Here is a 22,235-nt window from a genome sequence, read left to right as displayed (position 1 = left end):
TATTTATTTATTTATTTATTTATTTATTTATTTATTTATTTATTTATATTGTGGTAAGAACACTTAATATGAGATATACTTTTTAAAAATATTTTTAAGTGTACTATACAGTAGTGATGACTATAAGTTCAATGTTGTACGGCAGGTCTCTAGAACAACAATGACAACCAAATAAATAATCTGGTTAAAAAAAATGGGCAAAGAACTTGGATAAAGATTTCTCCAAAGAAGACATACGGATGGCTCACAGACACATGCAAAGATGCTCACCATCACTCATCGTTATGGAAATGCCAATCAAAACCACAATGAGACATCACCTCACACATGTTAGGATGGCTATTATCAAAACAATCCAATAGAGAACAAATGTCACCAGAGAGCTAATGTGAACCCTCGTACGTTATTGGTAGGATTGTAAACCAGTGCAGCCACTATGGAAAACAGTACGGCGGTCCCTCAAAAAATTGAAAAGAGAACTACCTTATGACCCTGCAATCCTATTTATAGGTGTACACCCAGAAGAATTGAAATCAGGAACTCAAAGAGATACCTATAGAGACTCTATGCCAGTGTGTGGCTTAGCTCTGAGGGTGTCGACATCACAAACCCAGATCATGTGAAGCCAAGATACTCTTCCAGACGATCTCTTCCCATTTCCTCTGGCCAGAACTTTACAATAAAACACATGATTTAAGCCACGACGGAGGCCTATAGGAACGCCGTAGAAGCCTTGCTATATTTCAGTCAATTCCCTTGGAAACCTCTTGCTGATGCATACTGGGATCCTAACCGCATGAGGTTTATTCTCATATAAGAAAAATGGTGTAAATCATGGCTGTATCACTGAGTGACACATATTTAAAGGCCAAAACACCCCTAAGCTTCACAGACGCTGCCATTTACAACAAAAGAAAAATGCCCCTTTAGTCCTAGAAATATGGCAGGTTTTAATTAGAAGAGCAGTATTTACATCTGAAACAGTTAAATCTAATATTGATCTCAAGTAATGCTAACAACGTAATTGTTCTTGAAAGGAATCAATAAGCCACAGAAAGAAAATGACACAGATTCTTAAAACATTAGATAAGCCTTTTCCAGACATTAATCATGTATAAACTTTCTCATAAAACCTTCCCTTTTGTACTCATTTACACTCTCAAATCTAATTATAGCTCATTGTCATTTTAGAGATCAAGTCCCAACTGTCTCTCTGTGTGTTTTCTTTCTAATTAAGTATTCGAGACCAGAGAGACACAGGTTGAGGCTACATCATCTCAATTTTCACAAGCTGACATGCTTTGCAAAAACAGCTTTTGATAACTATTCCCTGACAGCTTTGATGTGAAGGGAAAAAACCAGTGAGCTGTGTGCACTCTCCCACATGCTCAAGGGTCAGCCAATGTGGTTGGTAGGCACTGAGCTTTGACAGAGTCTTTGCTAATTTAAAATGCTGGCAATAATCTAAGTCAGTATAACATGACAACACAAGCCAGGATGTGGTGAGTGAGGAAAATCAGATCTGTAGAGACATCAATGGAAAATAATACTGAACACCGTGTTATACGGAGGCAAAAATATAATCTCAAACTCCTAGCCTTGAATGGTTTTAACTTTTGCCCACAGGGCAATCATGGATAGAGGTAAGTGTTACTTTGGTTCTACTGTGAGACCCAAGGGGTAAACATTTTGAGAAGATAACCACCATTACTTGGCATTATTTGGTGACATCTTGTCAATTCAATAAAACACAAAGTATGCATTGCAGAAAAGAAAACCCGGCCATCTTTTTTTTTACTCTCTAGAGACCAAAGACACTTGAATGATTGGGAAGGATGTTAAAACCACCTGTGAAAACACTTTAAAAATAGTTCCCCAGGCAGGATGTCTGAACTCTGAATGGCCAGGAAACCTCTCAAAATCTCAGCAGAGGGGAAAAAGTACCCTACACTTGCAATTATTGGCCCTTTAAAAAATTCTTTCTTTTGGGGCGCCTGGGTGGCGCAGTCGGTTAGGCGTCCGACTTCAGCCAGGTCACGATCTCGCGGTCCGTGAGTTCGAGCCCCGCGTCGGGCTCTGGGCTGATGGCTCGGAGCCTGGAGCCTGTTTCCGATTCTGTGTCTCCCTCTCTCTCTGCCCCTCGCCCGTTCATGCTCTGTCTCTCTCTGTCCCAAAAATAAATAAACGTTGAAAAAAAAATTAAAAAAAATTTTTTCTTTTTTTTAAGCTTATTTATGTATTTTGAGAGAGAGGGAGAGCAAACGAGCACCGGGAATGGGGGCAGTGAGAGAGAGGGAGAGAGAGACTCCCAAGCAGGCTCTGCAATGTCAGCACAGAGGTCGACATGAGGCTCGAACTCACAAACCATAAGTTCATGACCTGAGCTGAAGTCGGATGCTTAACTGACTGAGCCACCCAGGCGCACCAAAATTATTTCTGACCAAAAAAACATAGTGAGAACACTCAACTGATTTTTAAAGCCAATTACTGTTGAGAACTTTCAAGATTTCTCTTATGGAGCATATTTATTTCCCAAGTGAATATCCAAATTCGGAAAAAGAAGTCTTCGACATCTCAGTAATTCTCACACCAGTATAAGCAAACAAGAAAGTTGGTCACAGTTGCTAATATTGAACACGTTCCCAATCACTACTTTACTTTAAAAAGGAATCTAATAAATTCCTGAAATGCATGAAGTGGAAAGAGTACTATCACAATGAGGGAAAAAAAATCCTCTGTGGGCTCCTCACGCTTTCTTGGAAATAGTAATAATGTAAACTTCATTTATTTATGCCAACTTTTCTGCGTCCACATGCTCGCAAGGGACATTACTCCGTCAGGCACTCGCCCTGCCTGCAAAGAGAACCCCTGTGTTCCAGGGTCTGGCTTGCAGCTTCGGAAAGAATAAAATATGCAAATGGAAATTACACTTGCAGTTTTGTTTTGTCAAAGTCTGGAGTGAGAAGTCTCTGGTGAGCACAAAGAAAAGGTTAGCAATTTTTAATATCCAAAATGATCAGTCATTCCCTACTCATCTCTCTGGTGAACTACATAATGCCAAAGCTGTCACAAAAACCAGGCAGAAAATAAAGCCCTAACAGCTTTAATTCAGTGGGAAAAAACAAAAAACAAAAAGCAACCTTCCCTCTAGAGCACTCTAGTTCTGCACAATATGCATTTTATAATTCTTAAATGATATTCAGCAGCAATGCTCTCTCTGGCTCTAAGACCTTACCCAGTTTCTCCATCTGATACCTCAAAGGATTTTGTTGTTGCTATTTTCTAGGTGAAAACGGGTGGTTCTCACTTCATTCAGAAGACATAGGGTGGCTTGAAGAAGAGGTGGCCAGCCTCTCGAGGTGAAGATGATTACCTCTGAGTTGTAGCAATGCCCAGTAGAGAAGTGGTGCCTGGCATTGCACACGGTACCCGCCTTAACCTCACAGCCCTCAGACGGCCAGACTGGGCTGGTGGATATGCACACGGGTCCCCAAGATCACAAATAACTCATTTCCCGAATACCCGTCACACATTGTCAGTTCTGAAGAACACAGAAATAACTGTGAATTTTTTCATTTATTCAATTATTTAACAAACGTTTCCTAACAGACCACTAAGTTTCAAGCATTGAGTTGGACACAGGAATGCAAACTGGAATTAAGGTTTGATTCCCGTCCTCAAAGACTTCAGCTCCTAGTTTGGAAAGGAGACCATTATATATCCACACGTGTCTCCATAGATACTTATACATGGAGCCCTGAATGGTATCTTCTAATCAGTAAATGTTTATGATAGCAACCAAGTGGAAATTGGTTAACAAGCTCATCCAAAAAATATTTATTCTGTACTTATGGCACCAACGTAAAATAATAAAAAGAAAAATCAATGATACTATTTTTGAAAATTGCGCAATATAATATTTATCTTCTGAGATTTTTCACGGAATTGAGCCTTTATTTCTGGTTGGTGCTGGTGCAGCCCAAGGGTGACCATGCTAGTTTAAGGGATCTGCCTTGCAGCAATGATGGGGAAACTCAGTGATGAATGCTGGGTAGGCCAAAGATGGTTGGTGGGTCAAGAATCAGCACAGAGTCTGATAACCTGTCAGAATGGCTAAAATCAACAACACAAGAAACAACAGGTGCTGATGAGGATGTGGAGAAAAAGGAACCGTTGAGCACTGTTGGGACTGCAAACTGGTGCAGCCACTGAGGAAAACAGTATGGAGATTCCTAAAAGGTTAAAAATAGAACTACCATATCATCCAGTAATCACACTATTGGGTATTTACCCCCCAAATACAAAAACATTAATTCAAAGGGATACATGTAACTCTATGTTTATTGCAGCATTATTTATAATAGCCCAATTATGGGAACATCACAAGTGTCTATCAATAGATGAATGGGTAAAGAATATGTAGTATGTGTGTGTGTGTCTGTGTGTGTGTGTGTATACACAATGGAATATTACTCAGCCATAAAAAAGAATGACATTGGGGCACCTGGGTGGCTCAGTCGGTTAAGCGGCCGACTTCGGCTCAGGTCATGATCTCGCGGTCCGTGAGTTCGAGCCCTGTGTCAGGCTCTGTGCTGACAGCTCAGAGCCTGGAGCCTGTTTCAGATTCTGTGTCTCCCTCTCTCTGACCCTCCCCCGTTCATGCTCTGTCCCTCTCTGTCTCAAAAGTAAAAAAACATTAAAAAAAATTAAAAAAAAAGAATGACATCTTGCCATTTGCCATGACATGGTTGGAACTAGAGAGTATTCAGCTAAGCAAAATAAGTCAGAAAAAGACAAGTACCATATGATTTTACTCATATGTGAAACTTAAGAAACAAAACAAATGAACAAAGGAAAAATACAGGAGAGAGAGAAAGAGAGAGAGAAACCCAAAACAGATTTTAACTCTAGAGAACACACTGATGGTCACCAGAGAGGACGTTGGGGGGATGGGGGTAACAGGGGATGGGGGTTAAGGAGGGTACTTGTTGTGATGAGCCCTGAATAATGTATGGAAGTGTAGAATCACTATATTTTACACCTGAAACTAACATAATTCCAGATGTTAACTATACTGAAATTAAAATAAAGACCTTAATAAAAAAGCCTGAGTCTAATAAAATACATATTCACTAACTGAAATAAATATGCTCAGTATCTCAATCGCTTCTCGGCCTTTTGGCTAAGATCAAGTGTAATATGCTCAGTATCTCAACCGAATGACTGGCATCTGCCTCTCACCTACTGACAAGCCAGCGTTAGGTATAAAATGTTAAGAGGTACTACTGGGGATGCAAATCTAAGACCTTCTTAGAAGAAGTATGGAACCTGAGCCTTCTGTGTTTCCATGAAAGAGCTTCCGGGTGCAAAAAACAGGGTCTTCTCTCTGGATAGCTTAGATAAGTGATGGCATTTATTTATAGAACAGATAACAGACCAAGACAACTCCCGTGACATCAGTGGGGTGACCTGAATGTCAAACCAGGGACCACAGTGGCAGGTCCCAACGGTGAAATGAGGATTTTGCCGACCATGCTAAGATGGTGAGGTCTGTCCCACTGAGGTGATGAGTACAGCTACGTTAGTCTTCATCTTAATTCCATTAATCATAACACTGCCTTAAATTCTGTGCTAATATGAATTTCTTAGAAATATGAGCATTTTAAGATGCTGTGCTTTTTATACTCATTTAGTACAGCATGTTATAATTTCTATATGCAATTATGTTCTTCCTGTACGACTGTCAGGTCAGGAGAGCAAAAACTGGTTAGCACAATAATCAGTCTAGGCTTGATGTTCTAAACACAAGTCTTGAATAGAATTGAACGTGTATTCCTAATTTCTAAGTATTTTCTGCCTCTGAAAGTTTACGTAAAAAGCAGAAAAAGAACCGATGTCACATTCAGCATCTGTACTGTGTGTGCTCACATCTAGGAAATTTCGCCTACCATATTTCCCAAAATGCAGTAAATCAGTTTCAAAGACATTTTAACACACTCAAGAAAAGGAGCTTCTGAGTGAAAGGTCATTGCTTTCATGTTAACATTATTATTTTTCAAGACCTTATAGTCACAAAAGACTTTATATGGCCTGTCACAGTTGAAGCTGAAAAATGTTATGACTGCCATTCACCTTTTCTTAAATAAATACCATTATACAAATAGTATTTATATAAGCAATATAAAGCAGAACTTCTAAATCACTTATATAATTCCGGTCTTCTTCTATTTTCTTACTTTTCTATAATGGCTTATTAGATATTTCTATTATTTTTCTAGAATATATCAGCCACTGACTAATAGTGGTAGCTCACTCGAAGTAAAAGATTTAAAGTCTTCATCATTTGGCTATTATGAGAATAAGTAATTAATTTTTATAGAGCACTCAAACTATTTATAGAAAGCATTTTTATGTAGGTACTATTATTTCTATATGCTACTTTTAAGACAGTAAAATGATAACATCAAGGAACATGTACCTCACTTCTGCTATAATAAGGTTTTCATTGAAAACCCTCTATTTCGGAAGGCAATTTGGGATATCTCAAAAGAGGTAAAATTCTAGATAAAAAAGAAGGTATTAGATATGTTCTAAAAGAAATATTAATATTTCAATTTTACTCAAATTAACACATTCAATATAAGTATTGTGTCACCTGTTGATCTAGAGTTTGTTACCAGCACAGTCATATATGAATAACATGGGAAATACATTGGGATCGAACCCAACTGAACTTAGCTTCCACTGTTGTAAATACAGAACCCTAATGATGCTGATTCCAAACCCAGAGAATTCTTTCCACATATATTTATTACTAGTGCTAAACTGGTGAATCATAAATTTTGAACTCCAGAAAAACAAAAAGCACAATAATCCACAATAATCATTTGCAATATGGTGTGTACCTGTGGGTGCAACAGGCGAGAGCACGCAAAATGCCTGAGAACAGGGTGGAGCTCAATTTTTATGCTGTCCCAGAACCTGTGTCATTTGTGAGCGTGCAAGGTTTTCTTCACTACAGCTCAGAGTATTAATTAACGTCTTCTACTTACAGGAGGGTCTGCGTCTTCAGCATAAACCGTGGTGATAGGTGTGCCCTTGACAGCATCCGGAGCCACCATCCCTTTGTAGATTCGTTTACTAAATACTGGAGGATAATCATTCATATCCTGTAAAACACAATGAAGGGTTTAGAGCCTCCCCTGAAACCAGGTTAGGGACACAGTTACTAGACTGGCCCCGTCTCTTCCTATCACGCAATCCATTAGCCACTGTCAACCTTCCACCTCCTCAATTCCATTACTGTTCCCGCACAACGGTGCCCCAAAGGAACCTGGCAGAGCTCCTGTACAATATTAATGGGCGGGGGTATCAGCTGAAGGCCATTCGACTCGGGCAAGCAGTCTGAAATTCTGCCTTCTGGAGACGGGGGTAATGCTCGAAATGTTAGCCAAAGATACTTCCAGTGGTATGAGGTGATTTTGAACTTTGAAAACAAGGACAGGCAAATTTGATACAAAGTGCCATTCTCTGGAACAGGTGACATTTTTGTTGGTTTTGTGGTTGCTCCTTTAAAAAAACACAAGTCTTTAATGTGTCTATTGCAACTGAAAATTCCTTATATACTTAGCAAAATGATATGATGAGCACGTCTCTGAAATACAAACTGTGAGACTGCCTTGGATGTGGTCTTCCATTTTTACTGAAGTAAGAGGATTAAGGAATGTTTTCCCTGTAGTACCCTATAAGAACAGCACATAGAATTAGATGTTCCTACAGACTGAAAGCAATGGTAATTTCCTGAAGGTTTTTTCAAACTAATTTCTAGCTGGCCTTTTTCTGTCTACAATTCGGTGATATGAGTACATTCTTATTCATGCAGGGTCACTCATTAATCAAAATTTATCAAGTTCCTCCACTTTTACGACTCAAGGCTAGGCACTGGGGATACTGTGGTGATGCACAGAACTAATGGCCCTGACTTCACGTTACCAAACTGCCATTGGACAGGTAAAGACTGATTCTGTGGCTAGGTAGTGACTTTGCCTAAATTAATCTACTTATTTCGCACAGCCAGATTACTAAGTGTGGTCCCTTGAGAGCTGACCCTTTTGTTTCCTCACCATGTTATCTTTTATGGAGGACTGCATATCATTTTTTCTTCAAAAATAATGCTTATTAAGATGGATGATTTGTATTTCTTAAATTTACTTATTTAGAATAATTACACCCTGCGTTGTTCTGGGTACTTTGGGTGAGACACAGTTGAACCTAAAGCTCAATGTGTTAATTATCTTACTCCCCAAGTCATCTTCTTCTCACTTGCTGTTAAAAACGAAGGAAGAAAACTGTGATACATAGTCTTTCGTATCTGCTGTGATACAACAATTTCCCTGCACAATGTAAATTGGAAACTCACTAATTAACTGATTATAAACACCTCTCTTTGCAAAGAGGTCGGGATAATTATCTTTTAAAATCAAATGGAGCCTTGTTTTTCTGTTCACAGGAGAGTTGACTTCTGAGTTGTAAATAAGAAAAACATGCAGACTTTAATAAGGGATAAGAGATTTTCAACAGTAAGCAAAAGTAAAAGTATCATTTCCTCTGCTTCACAGATAGTATCCATAACTGTCCACGGACAACAACAAAAGGCTTCCTTTATAAATTATGACCTTTAGAATCTGAACAAGAACATGAGTCTGAGAGCACTCAGTCTTGGTAATGAGGGTGGTGTGGGTATTGATCTTGAGTTTCTAGGCCGGGGGGGGGGGTAAATATGTAAAACATTTGCATGAACACTTTCCCCTTCTCTCTTCAAGAGTTCCAATTAATTTAACGAGTGCATCTTGAACTAACGGGGTGGAAATGAATCCTTCTGCAACCCTTAGTTGTAACTCCTGGAGGTCAGAAGGAGCCCAACACCAATATTTTTTTCCATGAGTTCCCAAACCCACTGGGAGTCACATTTACTGAGTGACATGAATTCAATATGTTCCTATAAATTGTCTTCTTTTTTTTTTCATCTCAAAGGACACTTCAAACCTTAATGGTACAAGATGCTTTTGGATAATTTGATTCTTCGGGGGGAAAAAAGAGGGATATGGTTTTCCAGTTATGTCATATAGCTGCTAACAGCACTGAGTACGGTGACCCCCCCCCCCCCTTCCTTTTTTTCTGGAAAAGTATTCACTAGATTCACCTCTGAAGGCGGAGTGGATATTTTTTTATAATCTGGCCTCAAACTGCTTAGGCAGAAACCTAAGGCGGTAAATAAACTGAAGGCCTTTAAAAGACGGGCTCCTCTCCTACTTCAGTTTGCTGGCCTTTGACAGGGTGAGCAAGAAATCAATACGGCTACTATAGCAGCATTTCTTTTTATAGCACACTGTACACATTTTGGGGTTACAATCTTCTATTGTAGCTAAGACGTTCTTGCACAATGCATGATTTCAGATGAGAAAATGTATTGAAATGCAATGCCAACAAGCCTAATCAATAGTTCATTATATTTATGCTCCAGGGATGTCTGACGCAGAATGTACATAAATCTGCTTCTGTGCAAATACTCTGTTATGCAGCAAATTAAGGACAAGTTCCACTCTTCAAAGACAACCTCTTTTCTCTTGCCCATTTTCCACTAGAGGGTAGTATTGGCAAAAAAGAAGCAGACCTTCCTTCTGTCTTCTTGTTAACAGTTTTAAGACCCGGAATAGTGTGCGCTCTGGGGTTACAGTTCTTGTGGGTCTGGACGAAATTACTGCTCATGTTTCTAAAGAGTATTCTGAATGTTGACACAGTTTTCATCGAGAACAACTCTATGACCTTCTTAGGAAAAAAAAATGCACTAGTCACTTTATAATTTGTTTCCATATATATCGAACAAATAAAACTGCACCTGAAGCAAGCTAGAAAGAAGAAAATATGAGTTCCATTTATTTATTTTCTAAATGAAAGCCTAAAATAATCACAGAAACCCTTTACACTTTGGCGGACCACAGCATAGATTAAGGAATCTTTTTAAATGAGCATCCCAGGAAAACAGGAACTTGTTGGGAGAGTGCAAATTAATGACGGGTTTGCTACGAAAAAGTAAAGAAAGAGATGACAAAAAAAGTCTTGATTTTCTGGAATCATGGGTAAGAACTGTTCTCCGTAAGAGATTTTTCCAGATAGAAGAGTACTGAATGTATATATTCCAATCATCTTTTTATTTTTTTTAACTTTATTTTTCTCAAAGTTATTTGTTTCTTTGTTTTTGTTTTTTTGATAAAGAGAGAGAACATGAGCAGGGGAGGGGCAGAGAGAGAGAGAGAGAGAGAGAGAGAGAGAATCCCAAGCAGGCTCTGCACTGTCAGCACAGAGTCCGAGGTGGGCTTGAACTCATGAACCGTGAGATCATGACCTGAGCTAAAGTTGGATGCTCAATGGATTGAGCCACCCAGGTGCCCTTGACCATCTTTTTGAAAAGGATGAAAAGATAGCAGATGCCAGACGTCAGCCTCAGCTCCCCCCGCATGCCCCACAAGGGACAGGGACGGGCCAGGCCAGCCACTGGAAGGGCTCCCCTCCCCGCTGCCGTAGCCCTGCCTGGCTCAGCACTGTGCACCTACAACCGTTTGCTGCCTGCCCCTCCTAAAAGCTGTGGAGCTCAGGAAGCTGACGCCTGTCTTTCTTGGCACAAGGCACGGTTAACTTGTCCTCTGCCCCTTCCGGGTCTGTTGTCCACGGCCGGACACCTTGCGTTTGCTGTTTCTGGGCTTAGCTGCCTTCCGTGACTTCCCTCCCTTCTCTTGTGGTTCTGCGCAGAGAACCCATTTCCAGCCAAACCATCTTGTGTTGTTCTGTCCTGTTTTGCAGGGGCTTCTCCTAAACACAAATCGTAAATATACATCATTTTTTCCTCTATTTTTGGGTCAAAACTTGTCCTGGCAGTTTCTGTCCTAGAGGCCTAAGTTGGTTTTCGTTCTGGTTTTATTTCTGAGTATGTGGCTATTCGGGATTCTTGGGGGGCTGCATACCCTGATGCAGATGCAGTGGTGCTCAGTGTCACAAATACTGATGGAGCCCCCCTGGGTGTTAGGCATTACTTTCGTTGTTGGGGACGATACTGCCACCAAGACAGGAGCAGGACCTGCTGGCACTGAGCTGCCGGGTAGGAGCAGACAGCAAAGATGAAAGGATACTGCTGAGTGTCACGACTGTTATGAGAGAGGCAGTACAAGGATGTGACGAAAGTAGGCCATGAGGCGTTGAACTGAACCCAGGATGCGCCTGCTACTTTAGCAAATGCTCCCTCCCTCACGCCCGCCGGCAGGTGGAACCTTCCTTCTAGATGGATGGCTCCAGGAGGGGAGCACAGCTCTGGGCAAGGCTGATGAACCCACAGCTTCAAACTGTAACCCCATTTCCATCTGGCCTCGCAGTTTGGGAATGGTAATGTAGGGAGCAGGGAGCTGATGACGTTTTGAGTTGTTTTCCAAGCCGGCAGGCTCAGGGCAATTGGAAGAATATGTATGTGTATATCCTGAGCTCAAATCTTTGACCAGATCCCCTCTAACTGTAACGCCCCGTCCAGGCTTTCTCTGTCTCTGATGTGCACAACAATTACGTGTATGCACAACAATTACTGTGAGTCAGGCATCATGCCAGCTCTGTGAAATTACTCATCTCATTTGTCTAAAATATGTTAGCTATTGGCATTTCGGTTCTATATATAAAGAAGCCCAGGCTTAGAGAGGTCAGGTTGCTCATGGTGATCCAGCTGGTGAAGGACAGACCCATGACTTCGTGCTGGCTTTCCAGACCCTGGAAGAGTCATTCTGAGATTTGGAGGCGAGGAGAAACGGAGTGGGTCAAGTCGTCAGAAGATTATATATATGTAAGACGATTTGGGTAGGATTTTCATTACAAAAAAATCTCCATACAACTTTTTAAAGATCTCTGTTCAAAAGTATTTTATAGTTTAAAATTTCTTATAATACAATAACTCTACTGTTATCTTGGCAGCCTGCTAAGCTTCTAACCATTGCAAAATGCTGATCTATTTCCCTGAATATAAGTTTTATAATTATTTATAAAGGTTGTTTTTGTTTGCTGGTATAAAAAAAAAAAGAGAGAGCGAGACTTGTATGAGTTGAATTTGTACACTTAAATAAACAACTTCCTCAATATTTAACCCTAGAGTTATTTTCATTAACACCCAATAAATTTGTCCCCAGATTTCTTTTTTTGGAAAATTAATCCTATCAGAAGCTTTATAAACAAACAAGCAAACAAAAAATTCCATAATCAGCTATGGAAAATGTGGGAAATCACTTTTTATTTTCTTGATGTTCACATTATGAAGACCCACATGAAGGTCTACCGTGGAGACCTCTGTTTACTTCTGTGCACAACAGTATTTCCCAAATCCATTTGCCTATGAAATTCTTTGTATATGAGACCCATTACCATCTCGAGCAGCTCATGCTCTAGGAAATACATCCTGAGAGATCCCAAAGACAGCGAAATATTAAAGGCGCACACTCTGTTTGGAACACTCTATGACTTTGGTGAATGAATGAGAGGTTTCAGAGAGTCTACTGAGAATTCTGATGCATTGAGAGTGCCCACAAGGCTGTGGTAGCCAACTCATCAGGATGGAGACAGTAGCCGCCTCGAGGGTGGCCAGGCACAGGGGGAGATCATAGCGGTAACTGCTATCAACAGGCTTATCAGCATCTACTGCCCCACAGAGAGGCAGTTCAGATTTGGAGACTTCCGGTAAAAAGGAGAATGAAAGAATCACTGAGGAGTAAGAGAACATAATTGTGTACACAAGGAAGGCACCTCCCTGGGACTCCCACAAATCACTGGGTGGTATCTGGGGAGCCATGACAGGGACCCACAGAAATAGGAATCATTTCTACTTGTGAGAAACTATTGTTAAGTCTGGGCAAGCACCTTTTTAGTTGTTTCCTCTGGTTTGCTTATTTAGAGGAAGTACGTTACATCCGAGTCGTAAAACTCTAGAATAACAGATACTTTAAAAAACCATCTGGCTCTGCCCCATGGCATGCTCTTCCTGATATATCCACATTCTTTAAACTTGGCAGTGAGTATCTTAGAAAGAACACACTAATAAGAATATGATAATGCAGAGTGGAATAAAGGAAAATATCCGAAGGCCATAGTCCAAAACAAGTATTTTCTCCAGTTCAACCAACCCTAAGGGAAAGGTCAGCAGTGGTAAAAAAAATAACGATCACTGGCTTAGCATGACCATACCCCCCTAGCTGGCTCATTGAAATCATCCTTTATTCAACTGTCTCCCTCCAGAGAAAGGGAAGGAGGATGCTATAAATCCTGAACTGTGCCAAGGTTCTCATTTGTTTGAGTTCTGGACCATCTCCCGGTCTGTTAAAGCGCGACTCGTCTGAGAGGATGAAATCTAGGACTCTACCAGTGCCGTGACCATGGAGCATCAGCGGCACATCACCAGCCGTCAGGGGTCTGTGGTGTGACAAGTGCCCCTTTGTAACAGGCATTGAGTTTCCATCTGGAAAAGCAATCCCTTCCCTATGATTCTACGGGGACAGGGACATCTATCTTCCTCCTGGAGAGGAAACACCTCTGAAAGATGAAAATGTTAGCCCCATCTTCCAGGGCTCACTGCATCCCCCAGCAGCCTTGGTCCTTGTGGATGTTACTTCACGTCTGGCCCTTCCAGTTCCCCTGCCCTCCTCCCACACCTGCATCTGCAACACAGGCAAACACACTGGAGAGCCAAGTCTCCTGCCCCCACAGAAGGACCGCCTCCCCCTGCCCTCCCCCTGCAGTCATGCCAGCTGAGTTACAATCAGCAGAGGACTTACTTATGTCATCATTCATCCTAGACGAGCCTCCATAGGCCTTTCAGGGATGCCCAGCATCACAGAGCCAAATCACCTACGCCCACTTTTCTGACTGGTCTTCATCTTTTGGCTCATTATAGAAGACACACCTTTTCTTTGTGTGTACTTTCTGTATGATAGCACAACTCCATTTGTAAGGGTATATTTTTCTCTGGGTTTTTCACTTTAAACTGTATAGAATTTTAGTTTCCTTTTTCAGAGTTTTACTCACATCATCTAATTTAACTACTATGTAGTCCATTTTTCAGTTATATTCCATCAAGATACAACGAAGAAGGTTGTATAGATCAGTGTCCTACAAAAACTTTGCAACAAAAATACATATTAATTGTATGATCACCACTGGTTTTGTTCTGGATCACTCAGAAAGCACTCTGCAGGTATCTGTGATAAAATTCTACTTTTTTTTCTACTATGGACATAACTTTCCTTCCAAGCATCACTTCAATTTTCCCATCCTCGCTCCAATTTTAAATAAGTTTGATGGAGTAGATATTAAGCATTGGATCTTTTTTCCCCCTTCTTCTTCTTTACCAAAGAAAATTATGTTTCTTCTCATTTTCAAAGAGAGATCTTCATGATGCTTTCCCTGTGGTGACTGTTTTGGGTAGCAATATCTCTTAGCAAATACTATGCAATTATGTCACCGGCAAAAGAGCTTGTCACACTGCAAGTAAAAAAACAATAACAAAAAATCTGTATGCTTCGTAAAGACCTACATTTGTGGAGAAGTGAGACTTGTACTCCATTCTTCCCTTCAAAACAGACAAGCATTATATTTTCCTATGGGCCCCAATATTACTCAATAGAGTTTTAAAGCTTTTTGTGATCATCTGAGACCTGAGTGATCAGAAGAAAGACAGGCGAGTGTCAGCCTGCATTTGGGGAAATGTTCTGCAAATGTTATTATGCTTGCATCACCTTGAAAGAAGAAAGTGGCATTGCAAATGTCTACAATTGAATACTGGTTGGTTAAGTTTTGTTTTTAAAGTATGATAAATCAGAAATAATTTTGTATAGGTGAGGAAGGCCCGACCATGAAAATGTTTGACCTCTCTAAATAAGATAAGGCAATTGAGACAACAAAAATTAGGTCGACGCTCTCCTATTTCTGAAGGAGCGAGTCTCTCGATGAGCAAAACCTTTCCGATGTGAAAGCCGACGTGGAAGCCAGAAATGACACCCAAGTGTTAAAACAAAGGAGTGGTCAGGCAGCTTGAGATGCGTGTTTAGAGATGCCAGTCCCAGACAGAGAATGAGACTTACTTAGAACACATCTTGCTTGATTAGATGGTATGTTTGGACCCCATTTGATTCCAATGACTTCTATCAAAAAAAAAAAAAAAATCCAAGCAAATCAATCCAAGCTGAATGCAAAACAGGCAGGTCAGAGTCTGTGATGATTTAGAACTCTCCATTATTGGGGCACCTGTGGGGCTCAGCCCGACTTGGGCTCAGGCCATGATCTCACGGTTCATGAGTGCGAGCCCTGCATCAGGCTCTGTGCTGACAGCTCAGAGCCTGGAGTCTGCTTCAGATTCTGCATCTGCCCCTTCCCTGCTTGTACTATGTCTCTCAAAAATAAATAAACATTAAAACAAACAAACAAAAAAAGAACTCTCCATTATGAACCACACCCATCTTGAGAGCAGGCCATCCCATCAGGGGAGATGGTCATGAGCAGCAAGTCTTTTCTTCCTTTTTTATTCAAAACAGCCAATAAGTGGCCATTTTGCTATTTTAAATGTTTTTAGTGGTCAATTCCACCAAACCGCAGAGGCAGGCAAGTGTAGACTGGGGTAACGTGGCCCAAACTTTTCACCTGGTTCAGAGTCTTTCTGCCACATGGTTAGTTCACTTAGGTCAGGCTCATGTTGGTCTTCGTTTCTGGGCTTATTGACACATCTTTGTAACCAAAACACTGCCATGGTCCTAAAGTGTTTTTATAAACCGATCTCTAAATTTCTTAGGCTAAATAAAATAACTTTCTTAGGCTAGAGAGATGCAAAGTGGAAGAAGTAGGCAAAAAGCCATTGTGGATGCCTGAGAAGGAAGGGATTCAAACCTTAATAAAATTCTCCAGAGAGCTTCTGGGCATCTGCGAGTGGAAGGGACACGTGTCCCCTTCCCAGTGTAGTTTAAAAGAGACAGCAGGACCCCAGGGAAGAAATATCACGTGTGCTCCGGCAGATAAGCTAGGTCAAGTGTAAAGAAGGAACAGTGGAATAATTTTTGTGTCTCTCTCTGATCGCAAGATTATCCACCCAGCAACAAAAAGACAGAACCAAGACCCAAAGATTCTTACAGTCAAGAACATTACAGCAATTACCTACATGGTAAATAAGGTCATGCTAATTATATTTTGGCACAGTCTTTAACAATCTTCTATGTTTTCATATCAGTAATTTACTGTCTAAGAAAACCAGTAGTATAGATTCGTTATGGGTTAAACAATCAAACAAAAATTCAAGAAAAGGGATTATTTCTTACTCTACCATTTACACATGGCAGTACCCTACAAAAATGTGCATAGTAAAAAACAAACAAAAAAAACCCAAAACAAAAAAACAAAAATGACCATGTAGAAAAGTGGCCTATGACCTTACGTACTTACGACTTGTGTTCTTTGTAACCTTGTGTACGTACAGCCCTCTATGGATAGCACTTTCAAGAACTGGAATCATCCTCAGAACCTAAGTTTCTCTCACTGTAAGCGAACGTCCATCTGCAGAAAAGCGTCTGTGATGCTTTCCCCTGGGAAAGGGAAGGGATTTCCCCTTCCCTTTGGGATGGAGCAGAGGAATCTGACAGTGGAGCACAGGGCTCAGGTGACCTTCACATACACTAACAATTGAGAACTGACAAATCCCTCCTCCTGTCTTCTTCTAAAGGCGTTACCTTAGAAACCACTAGAATCCCCAAAGACAAGATACCATGCTCTCTCAAGCAGTCACCTGGCACAGATTGCTACGATGGATGGCATGAGAAATCTGGAACAGCTAACAAAGTCCTCAGTGTCACAGACCCTGAACATGGCTGAGCCACATCCCGACCCCAGTTCCAGCGGATCCCCAAGCTGATTTTGTTCCAGAATCTTGGCTTGTGAACTAAACTAATTAGTTCTTGGGCCTTCGAACTCCTACTTTTTCAGTACCCTTTTTCTTCTTAGAACTTTTAAATTGGAGGATTTGGACGAAGTGATTATTCCTGGTGCTGTCAACTTTGGACTGAATTGTAGTCTGGAGGGACTGTAACTCGATTGAGAATCCAGAACTAAGGGGACATTCAGGCAGCCAGTGTTAAAATTCTTATTTAGGGGCGCCTGGGTGGTGCAGTCGGTTAAGCGGCCGACTTCAGCCAGGTCACGATCTCGCGGTCCGTGAGTTCGAGCCCCGCGTCGGGCTCTGGGCTGATGGCTCAGAGCCTGGAGCCTGTTTCCGATTCTGTGTCTCCCTCTCTCTCTGCCCCTCCCCCATTCAAGCTCTGTCTCTCTCTGTCCCAAGAAAAATAAATAAACATTAAAAAAAAAAAAATTCTTATTTAGAGTTTCACGCACATGTATCTTCTACACTGTAAACAATGCGGCTTTTCCTCAGGTCTTTCACAGTGATGACCTCTGCTCTGGGTCTAGTACTACCGTGGTGTTAGGAACCGTTGCCCCAGACACTCAGGTGTGCTACAGACTCCGTAGAGAGAATGGAGTAGGCAACCAGGAGTCACCTGTGTTTCCTACCTTCACTATCACTGTGACAGTAGCAATGCCCGGTGGCATCGTTCCATAAATATCGAAGGCCTCCACGAGAAAAGTGATGCTTGCTTCCTGGTCTGGAAATGACTCATAGTCCAAACTCCTTAAGAGGGAGAGTTCTCCTGTAAATGGATGTAGTGCAAAAAAGTGCTTGACTTCTGGGCTTCTGATCCGATAAGACACATTTGCTCCGAGGTCAACATCTTTGGCCTGTAACAAGTCAAGCAGAAAGGCGGTCATATCGGCAGTGCTCCCAAACCAGAGGACGACAAGCCTGATGGAGGTCATGTGTCAGTACCTACAACAACACAAATTACATGATGATCAAAAGACGTGTTTTAAAGAAAAGCTTTTTTGTTAGGTAACGTATCAAAAAGAGGAAGGAGAGGGGCGCCTGGGTGGCTCAGTTGGTTACGTGGCCGACTTCACTCAGGTCACGATCTCGCGGTCCGTGAGTTCGAGCCCCGCGTCAGGCTCTGGGCTGACGGCTCAGAGCCTGCAGCCTGCTTCCGATTCTGTGTCTCCCTCTCTCTCTGCCCCTCCCCCGTTCATGCTCTGTCTCTCTCTGTCTCAAAAATAAATAAACGTTAAAAAAAATTTAAAAAAATTTAAAAAAAAATTTAAAAAAAAGAGGAAGGAGAGAAAGAGAGACAAACAGAGACAGGGAGACAGAGTCCCATGACTCTTTATCATCTTTTTATCTTACTACTAGATTTATTTAACCTGGAAAATCACTAACGAAAAGAATCGTAGCACAGTAAAGAGATGAATATAGTCATAAATTATTATTATTTCCTGCTAATTGCATAACCTTGAAAAATAATATTTTAAATAAGGATTAATTTTTATTGAGTGTTTTTCACACACATAATAGAGTATTAAAGGAGTATAAGGAAACTAAGAAAACAGAAGTACTAATTGCTCCTTACAAAGATCCTATAGTACATTTCTAAAGATCCCTATTATACTCCATTTAATTAACATTTATTGAGTAGTTATTATGCACGAAAGCACGAGATGAGTCAAGACACAAATCCTGCCCTGCAGGTTAATGTCTCTGGGGGGAAAAAACAAGCAAACAAACAAATACTAAAATAGAAGTCACTCAGGGACATGGCAGCTAAAAGGTGTTCAGAACTGGGAATGGTGTGTGCCAGCTGTGGGTCCTGCAGGACTAGCACAGAAGGCAGAGGGTTCTGGTGGAGGCAATGGGATGGGGCGACGGGGAGTGGGGAGATGAGGTGTGACGGAAGGTGCACACAGCCATGCTTGCACCTGCTATGGGAACTTATGTCTTGGCCCCCTGGTCAGTTACTGACACCACGACTAGAAGATACGAGGAAAGCACACATTTTATGGTGTCATTTTCTAACTAAAATCCTTCTTGTTTCCCATTCTAGTTTGGGTTAACCCCAATCTCCTGAAAACTGGAAGAAGGAGCCATACATTTTCTAGCATCTCTCTGTCTCCTCTCCCCCAGGATTTGAAGAGATTTGTTCCAATGCTTTGAATCTCTCTTCTGCTGCTTGAAAAACTGACTTGCTTCTCCATTCACAATGTAGGAAGAGACTATCTAAGTCTCAAGACTAGATTTCGAAACTCTCTGTGATTTCTTAAGCACCTTGCATTGAGAACCTCTACTGCAATTAGGGTTGGCTTGTCTGTTTGCCACACCCAGCTGAAAACCCCAGGAAGGCATGAAATCTGTCTTATCCACGCTGGCATCGCTCAAGTGCAGCAGAGGATAAATGCATGTAATATACAGTGAAAATATGCTTGATGAATAAATGGATGAATAAATGAATAGATGAACAGAAGAATAAATGGAGAAATAGGGCCCTTTCCCTGGTTGGCACCTGCCTTTTTCAGAATAATTAATGTTTTGGCCTAAATATTTATTGAGTTGAATTATGAAAAAACTGCAAGTTCTTGAAATCCATGCTAACAACATTCAAGTTGTGGATGGCAGGTCAAGGAAGGACTAGATTTTTTTCCACCCCCAAAATATACTTCGTAGACCGTCTGTGTCAGAATTAAAGGGGCGATTGCTTAAAACGATTTCTGGGCCAACTGAATGTACTGAATCAGAATGTCCAGAGTTTCCGGTAGTATTGTAGCTGAGGACTGAAAAAACAGGCTTGAATGTGGGGACACTGTTAAACAGGACAGTTAGACTTCTGAAGAGCACTGAGAGTAAAAACAATGGGTTCAGCAATATCCCCTTTTGTAAAATATACGGCAAATCTCTACACATGTAAATATGAAAATATTTTTTGAATATATATAGGTATACATGATATGCTGGCATACATGCATATTTGCATATATGAAAATGTGACAATACTTATTTGAATATACACATGCACCCGTACATATGCACACACTGGCATGCATGCATATTTGCATATATGTAAATATGAAAATATTTATTTGATTACATATACATACATAGGTAAATATGCATACACTCTCATGCATGCATATCTGCATATATTTATATATGAAAATATTTATTTGAACATATACATACAAAGATATATATGCACATGGCTGCATATATACATATATACATATTTGCATATATACATACATGAAAACACTTGAATATATATATATGGATATATGCATACACACACATGCGTATTTGCACGTATGAAAATATAAAAATATTTATTGGATATTGTGGGAGTACAAAGATAAATGTCACAGAATACATATAAAAATTTAATCCTGGGTATCCTGGATGTACAAAGTGGGAGATTATTAACTTCTTCTTTATAGACTACTGTGTTGTCAATTTTTACAATAAATATGTAAAATTAATTTTATAAATTAAAAAAATTATTAACAACTGTTATTTGATTTCTTACAAATGTATCTTTTCTCCTCTTAATTTTTGGTATATCCCTGAAGTAAGGTTGTTAGATAAAATACAATATGTAATATCTGAGAGGCACTTATATTAAACATTTACTCACTGTTTATCTGAAATTGGAATTCAACTTGGTGTGTTGATTTTTTATTTGCTAAATCTGCAACCTGACACTAATGGAGATATTAAAATGTGGAATTCACGAAATTAATGCGTCTTCCACCCACCTCTATCTGAAGGAAGGTGGTCCCGGCTGGCAGGTTCTCTTCTACGATGACAGTATATGTTGAGTTAGTGAACACGGGACTGTTATCATCAATATCCAACACTTTGATGGCCAGCGTCAGGGTTGAGTGACGTGGGTGAACCGCCCCATCGGTTGCCACAACGACAAGTTCGTAGTAGTCCCTGACCTCTCGGTTAAGCTTCACTGCTGTGTAAATACTCCCGTTAGATGTGATGCGAAAGAGATTATTGAAGTTGCCCAGACTGTAGTGCACCTGGCCATTTATTCCCGCGTCAGGGTCTGTTGCCTGCATAGAAATTAAAAACAAAGGAATTCACATAGTGTGTTTGTCATGATTTTTTAACATTATATTTTGTTACACTGCCTTGCTAGAAGGGGTAGTTGATACGTTATGGTGTATTTTTGACTGAATATTCTCTCTAAGGAGAAAATTTAAAAAATGATGATGTAATGCAAAAGTCTATAACATGAAAAGAAATATACTATAGTTTCACTAATTTTTCTTCATTCAAAATGACCAGAACATAACTTGATAGTATCATTAGCAATAACATTATGTTATGACAGAAAACTCATATTACAATAATACTGAATTTTTCCTGGACCATCATTTCTTTAATGATTTTGAATTGGAAAATAAGAAACACGTGTCTAGTTTTTAATTAATTTAACATAACCTACTAGATGACAACTTAAGATGCTACATTACTTTTTGTTCAAGCAGTTTATATATTAATTTTCATATATATTTTTTTCAAGCCCTATGTACATGATCTCGTTTAATCCTCACCGTGTTCTTTTAATTTTTAATATTTATTTATTTTTGTGACAGAGACAGAGCATGAACAGGGGAGGGGCAGAGAGAGAAGGAGACAGAGAATCTGAAACAGGCTCCAGGCTCTGAGCGGTCAGCACAGAGCCCAACGTGGGGCTCGAACCCACGAACCATGAGATCATGACGCTTAACTGACTGAGCCACCCAGGTGCCCCAACCCTCACATGTTCTTATGAATAAATATAATTGGTCCCATTTTGCAAATGAGAAGACTGTGGCTTATGGAATGTAATGATCTTGCTTAGAGTTACATAAGAAATCAATGTACAGGGCCCCAGTTCTTAGTACAATGCCTCACGTATAAAATTACTTAATAAATACCTGTGGGATTAATGAAGGTTAGAACAAATGAACACATAAAACTAAGATTTAAAATTAAATCTGCCCCCAAATCCAAATGGGAGTAAAAGTGTAGTAATTGTAAAGCACCCGCAAAGGACTCTTCTTTGAAATTACAATACAATCTCCAAATGGTAATTGAGAATTATTGATACGATAGTAACATAGGAACCAAAAATTTTAAGTCACATAAAAATCACTTTGCATCAAATACAATGTGTGAATTTTGAGTAAACATTCTTCTAATAGAGGGTTATGAGAAATAATCTTATCCAAACTCAATTGTGATATAAATTTTG

The 22,235-nt window shown here is 40.2% G+C and overlaps 1 protein-coding gene across 21 annotated transcripts in view; it reads right to left on the bottom strand.

Annotated features, from left to right (window-relative positions):
- Positions 1–22,235, bottom strand: part of PCDH15 (protocadherin related 15) — a 1,259,847-nt gene that overhangs the window by 186,497 nt on the left and 1,051,115 nt on the right. For all 21 annotated transcript variants that reach the window (XR_005784343.1, XR_005784344.1, XR_005784345.1 and 18 more), the window contains 3 exons: positions 20,743–21,048; positions 17,629–17,853; positions 7,053–7,169 (listed from right to left, as the gene is read on the bottom strand). Coding sequence is in view for 18 of the 21 variants with exons in the window: in XM_040454209.1 (XP_040310143.1) it covers positions 7,053–7,169; positions 17,629–17,853; positions 20,743–21,048 (648 nt within the window). In the remaining 3 variants the exon portion in view is untranslated. The remainder of the gene's footprint in view (positions 1–7,052; positions 7,170–17,628; positions 17,854–20,742; positions 21,049–22,235) is intronic.

The sequence above is a fragment of the Herpailurus yagouaroundi genome, unplaced genomic scaffold (genome assembly GCF_014898765.1).
Source record: "Herpailurus yagouaroundi ecotype Mexico unplaced genomic scaffold, PumYag 211, whole genome shotgun sequence".
Lineage (NCBI taxonomy): Eukaryota > Metazoa > Chordata > Mammalia > Carnivora > Felidae > Herpailurus > Herpailurus yagouaroundi.
Note: the sequence above shows the minus strand (reverse complement) of the source record. Positions and strands in the feature narration are given on the sequence as shown.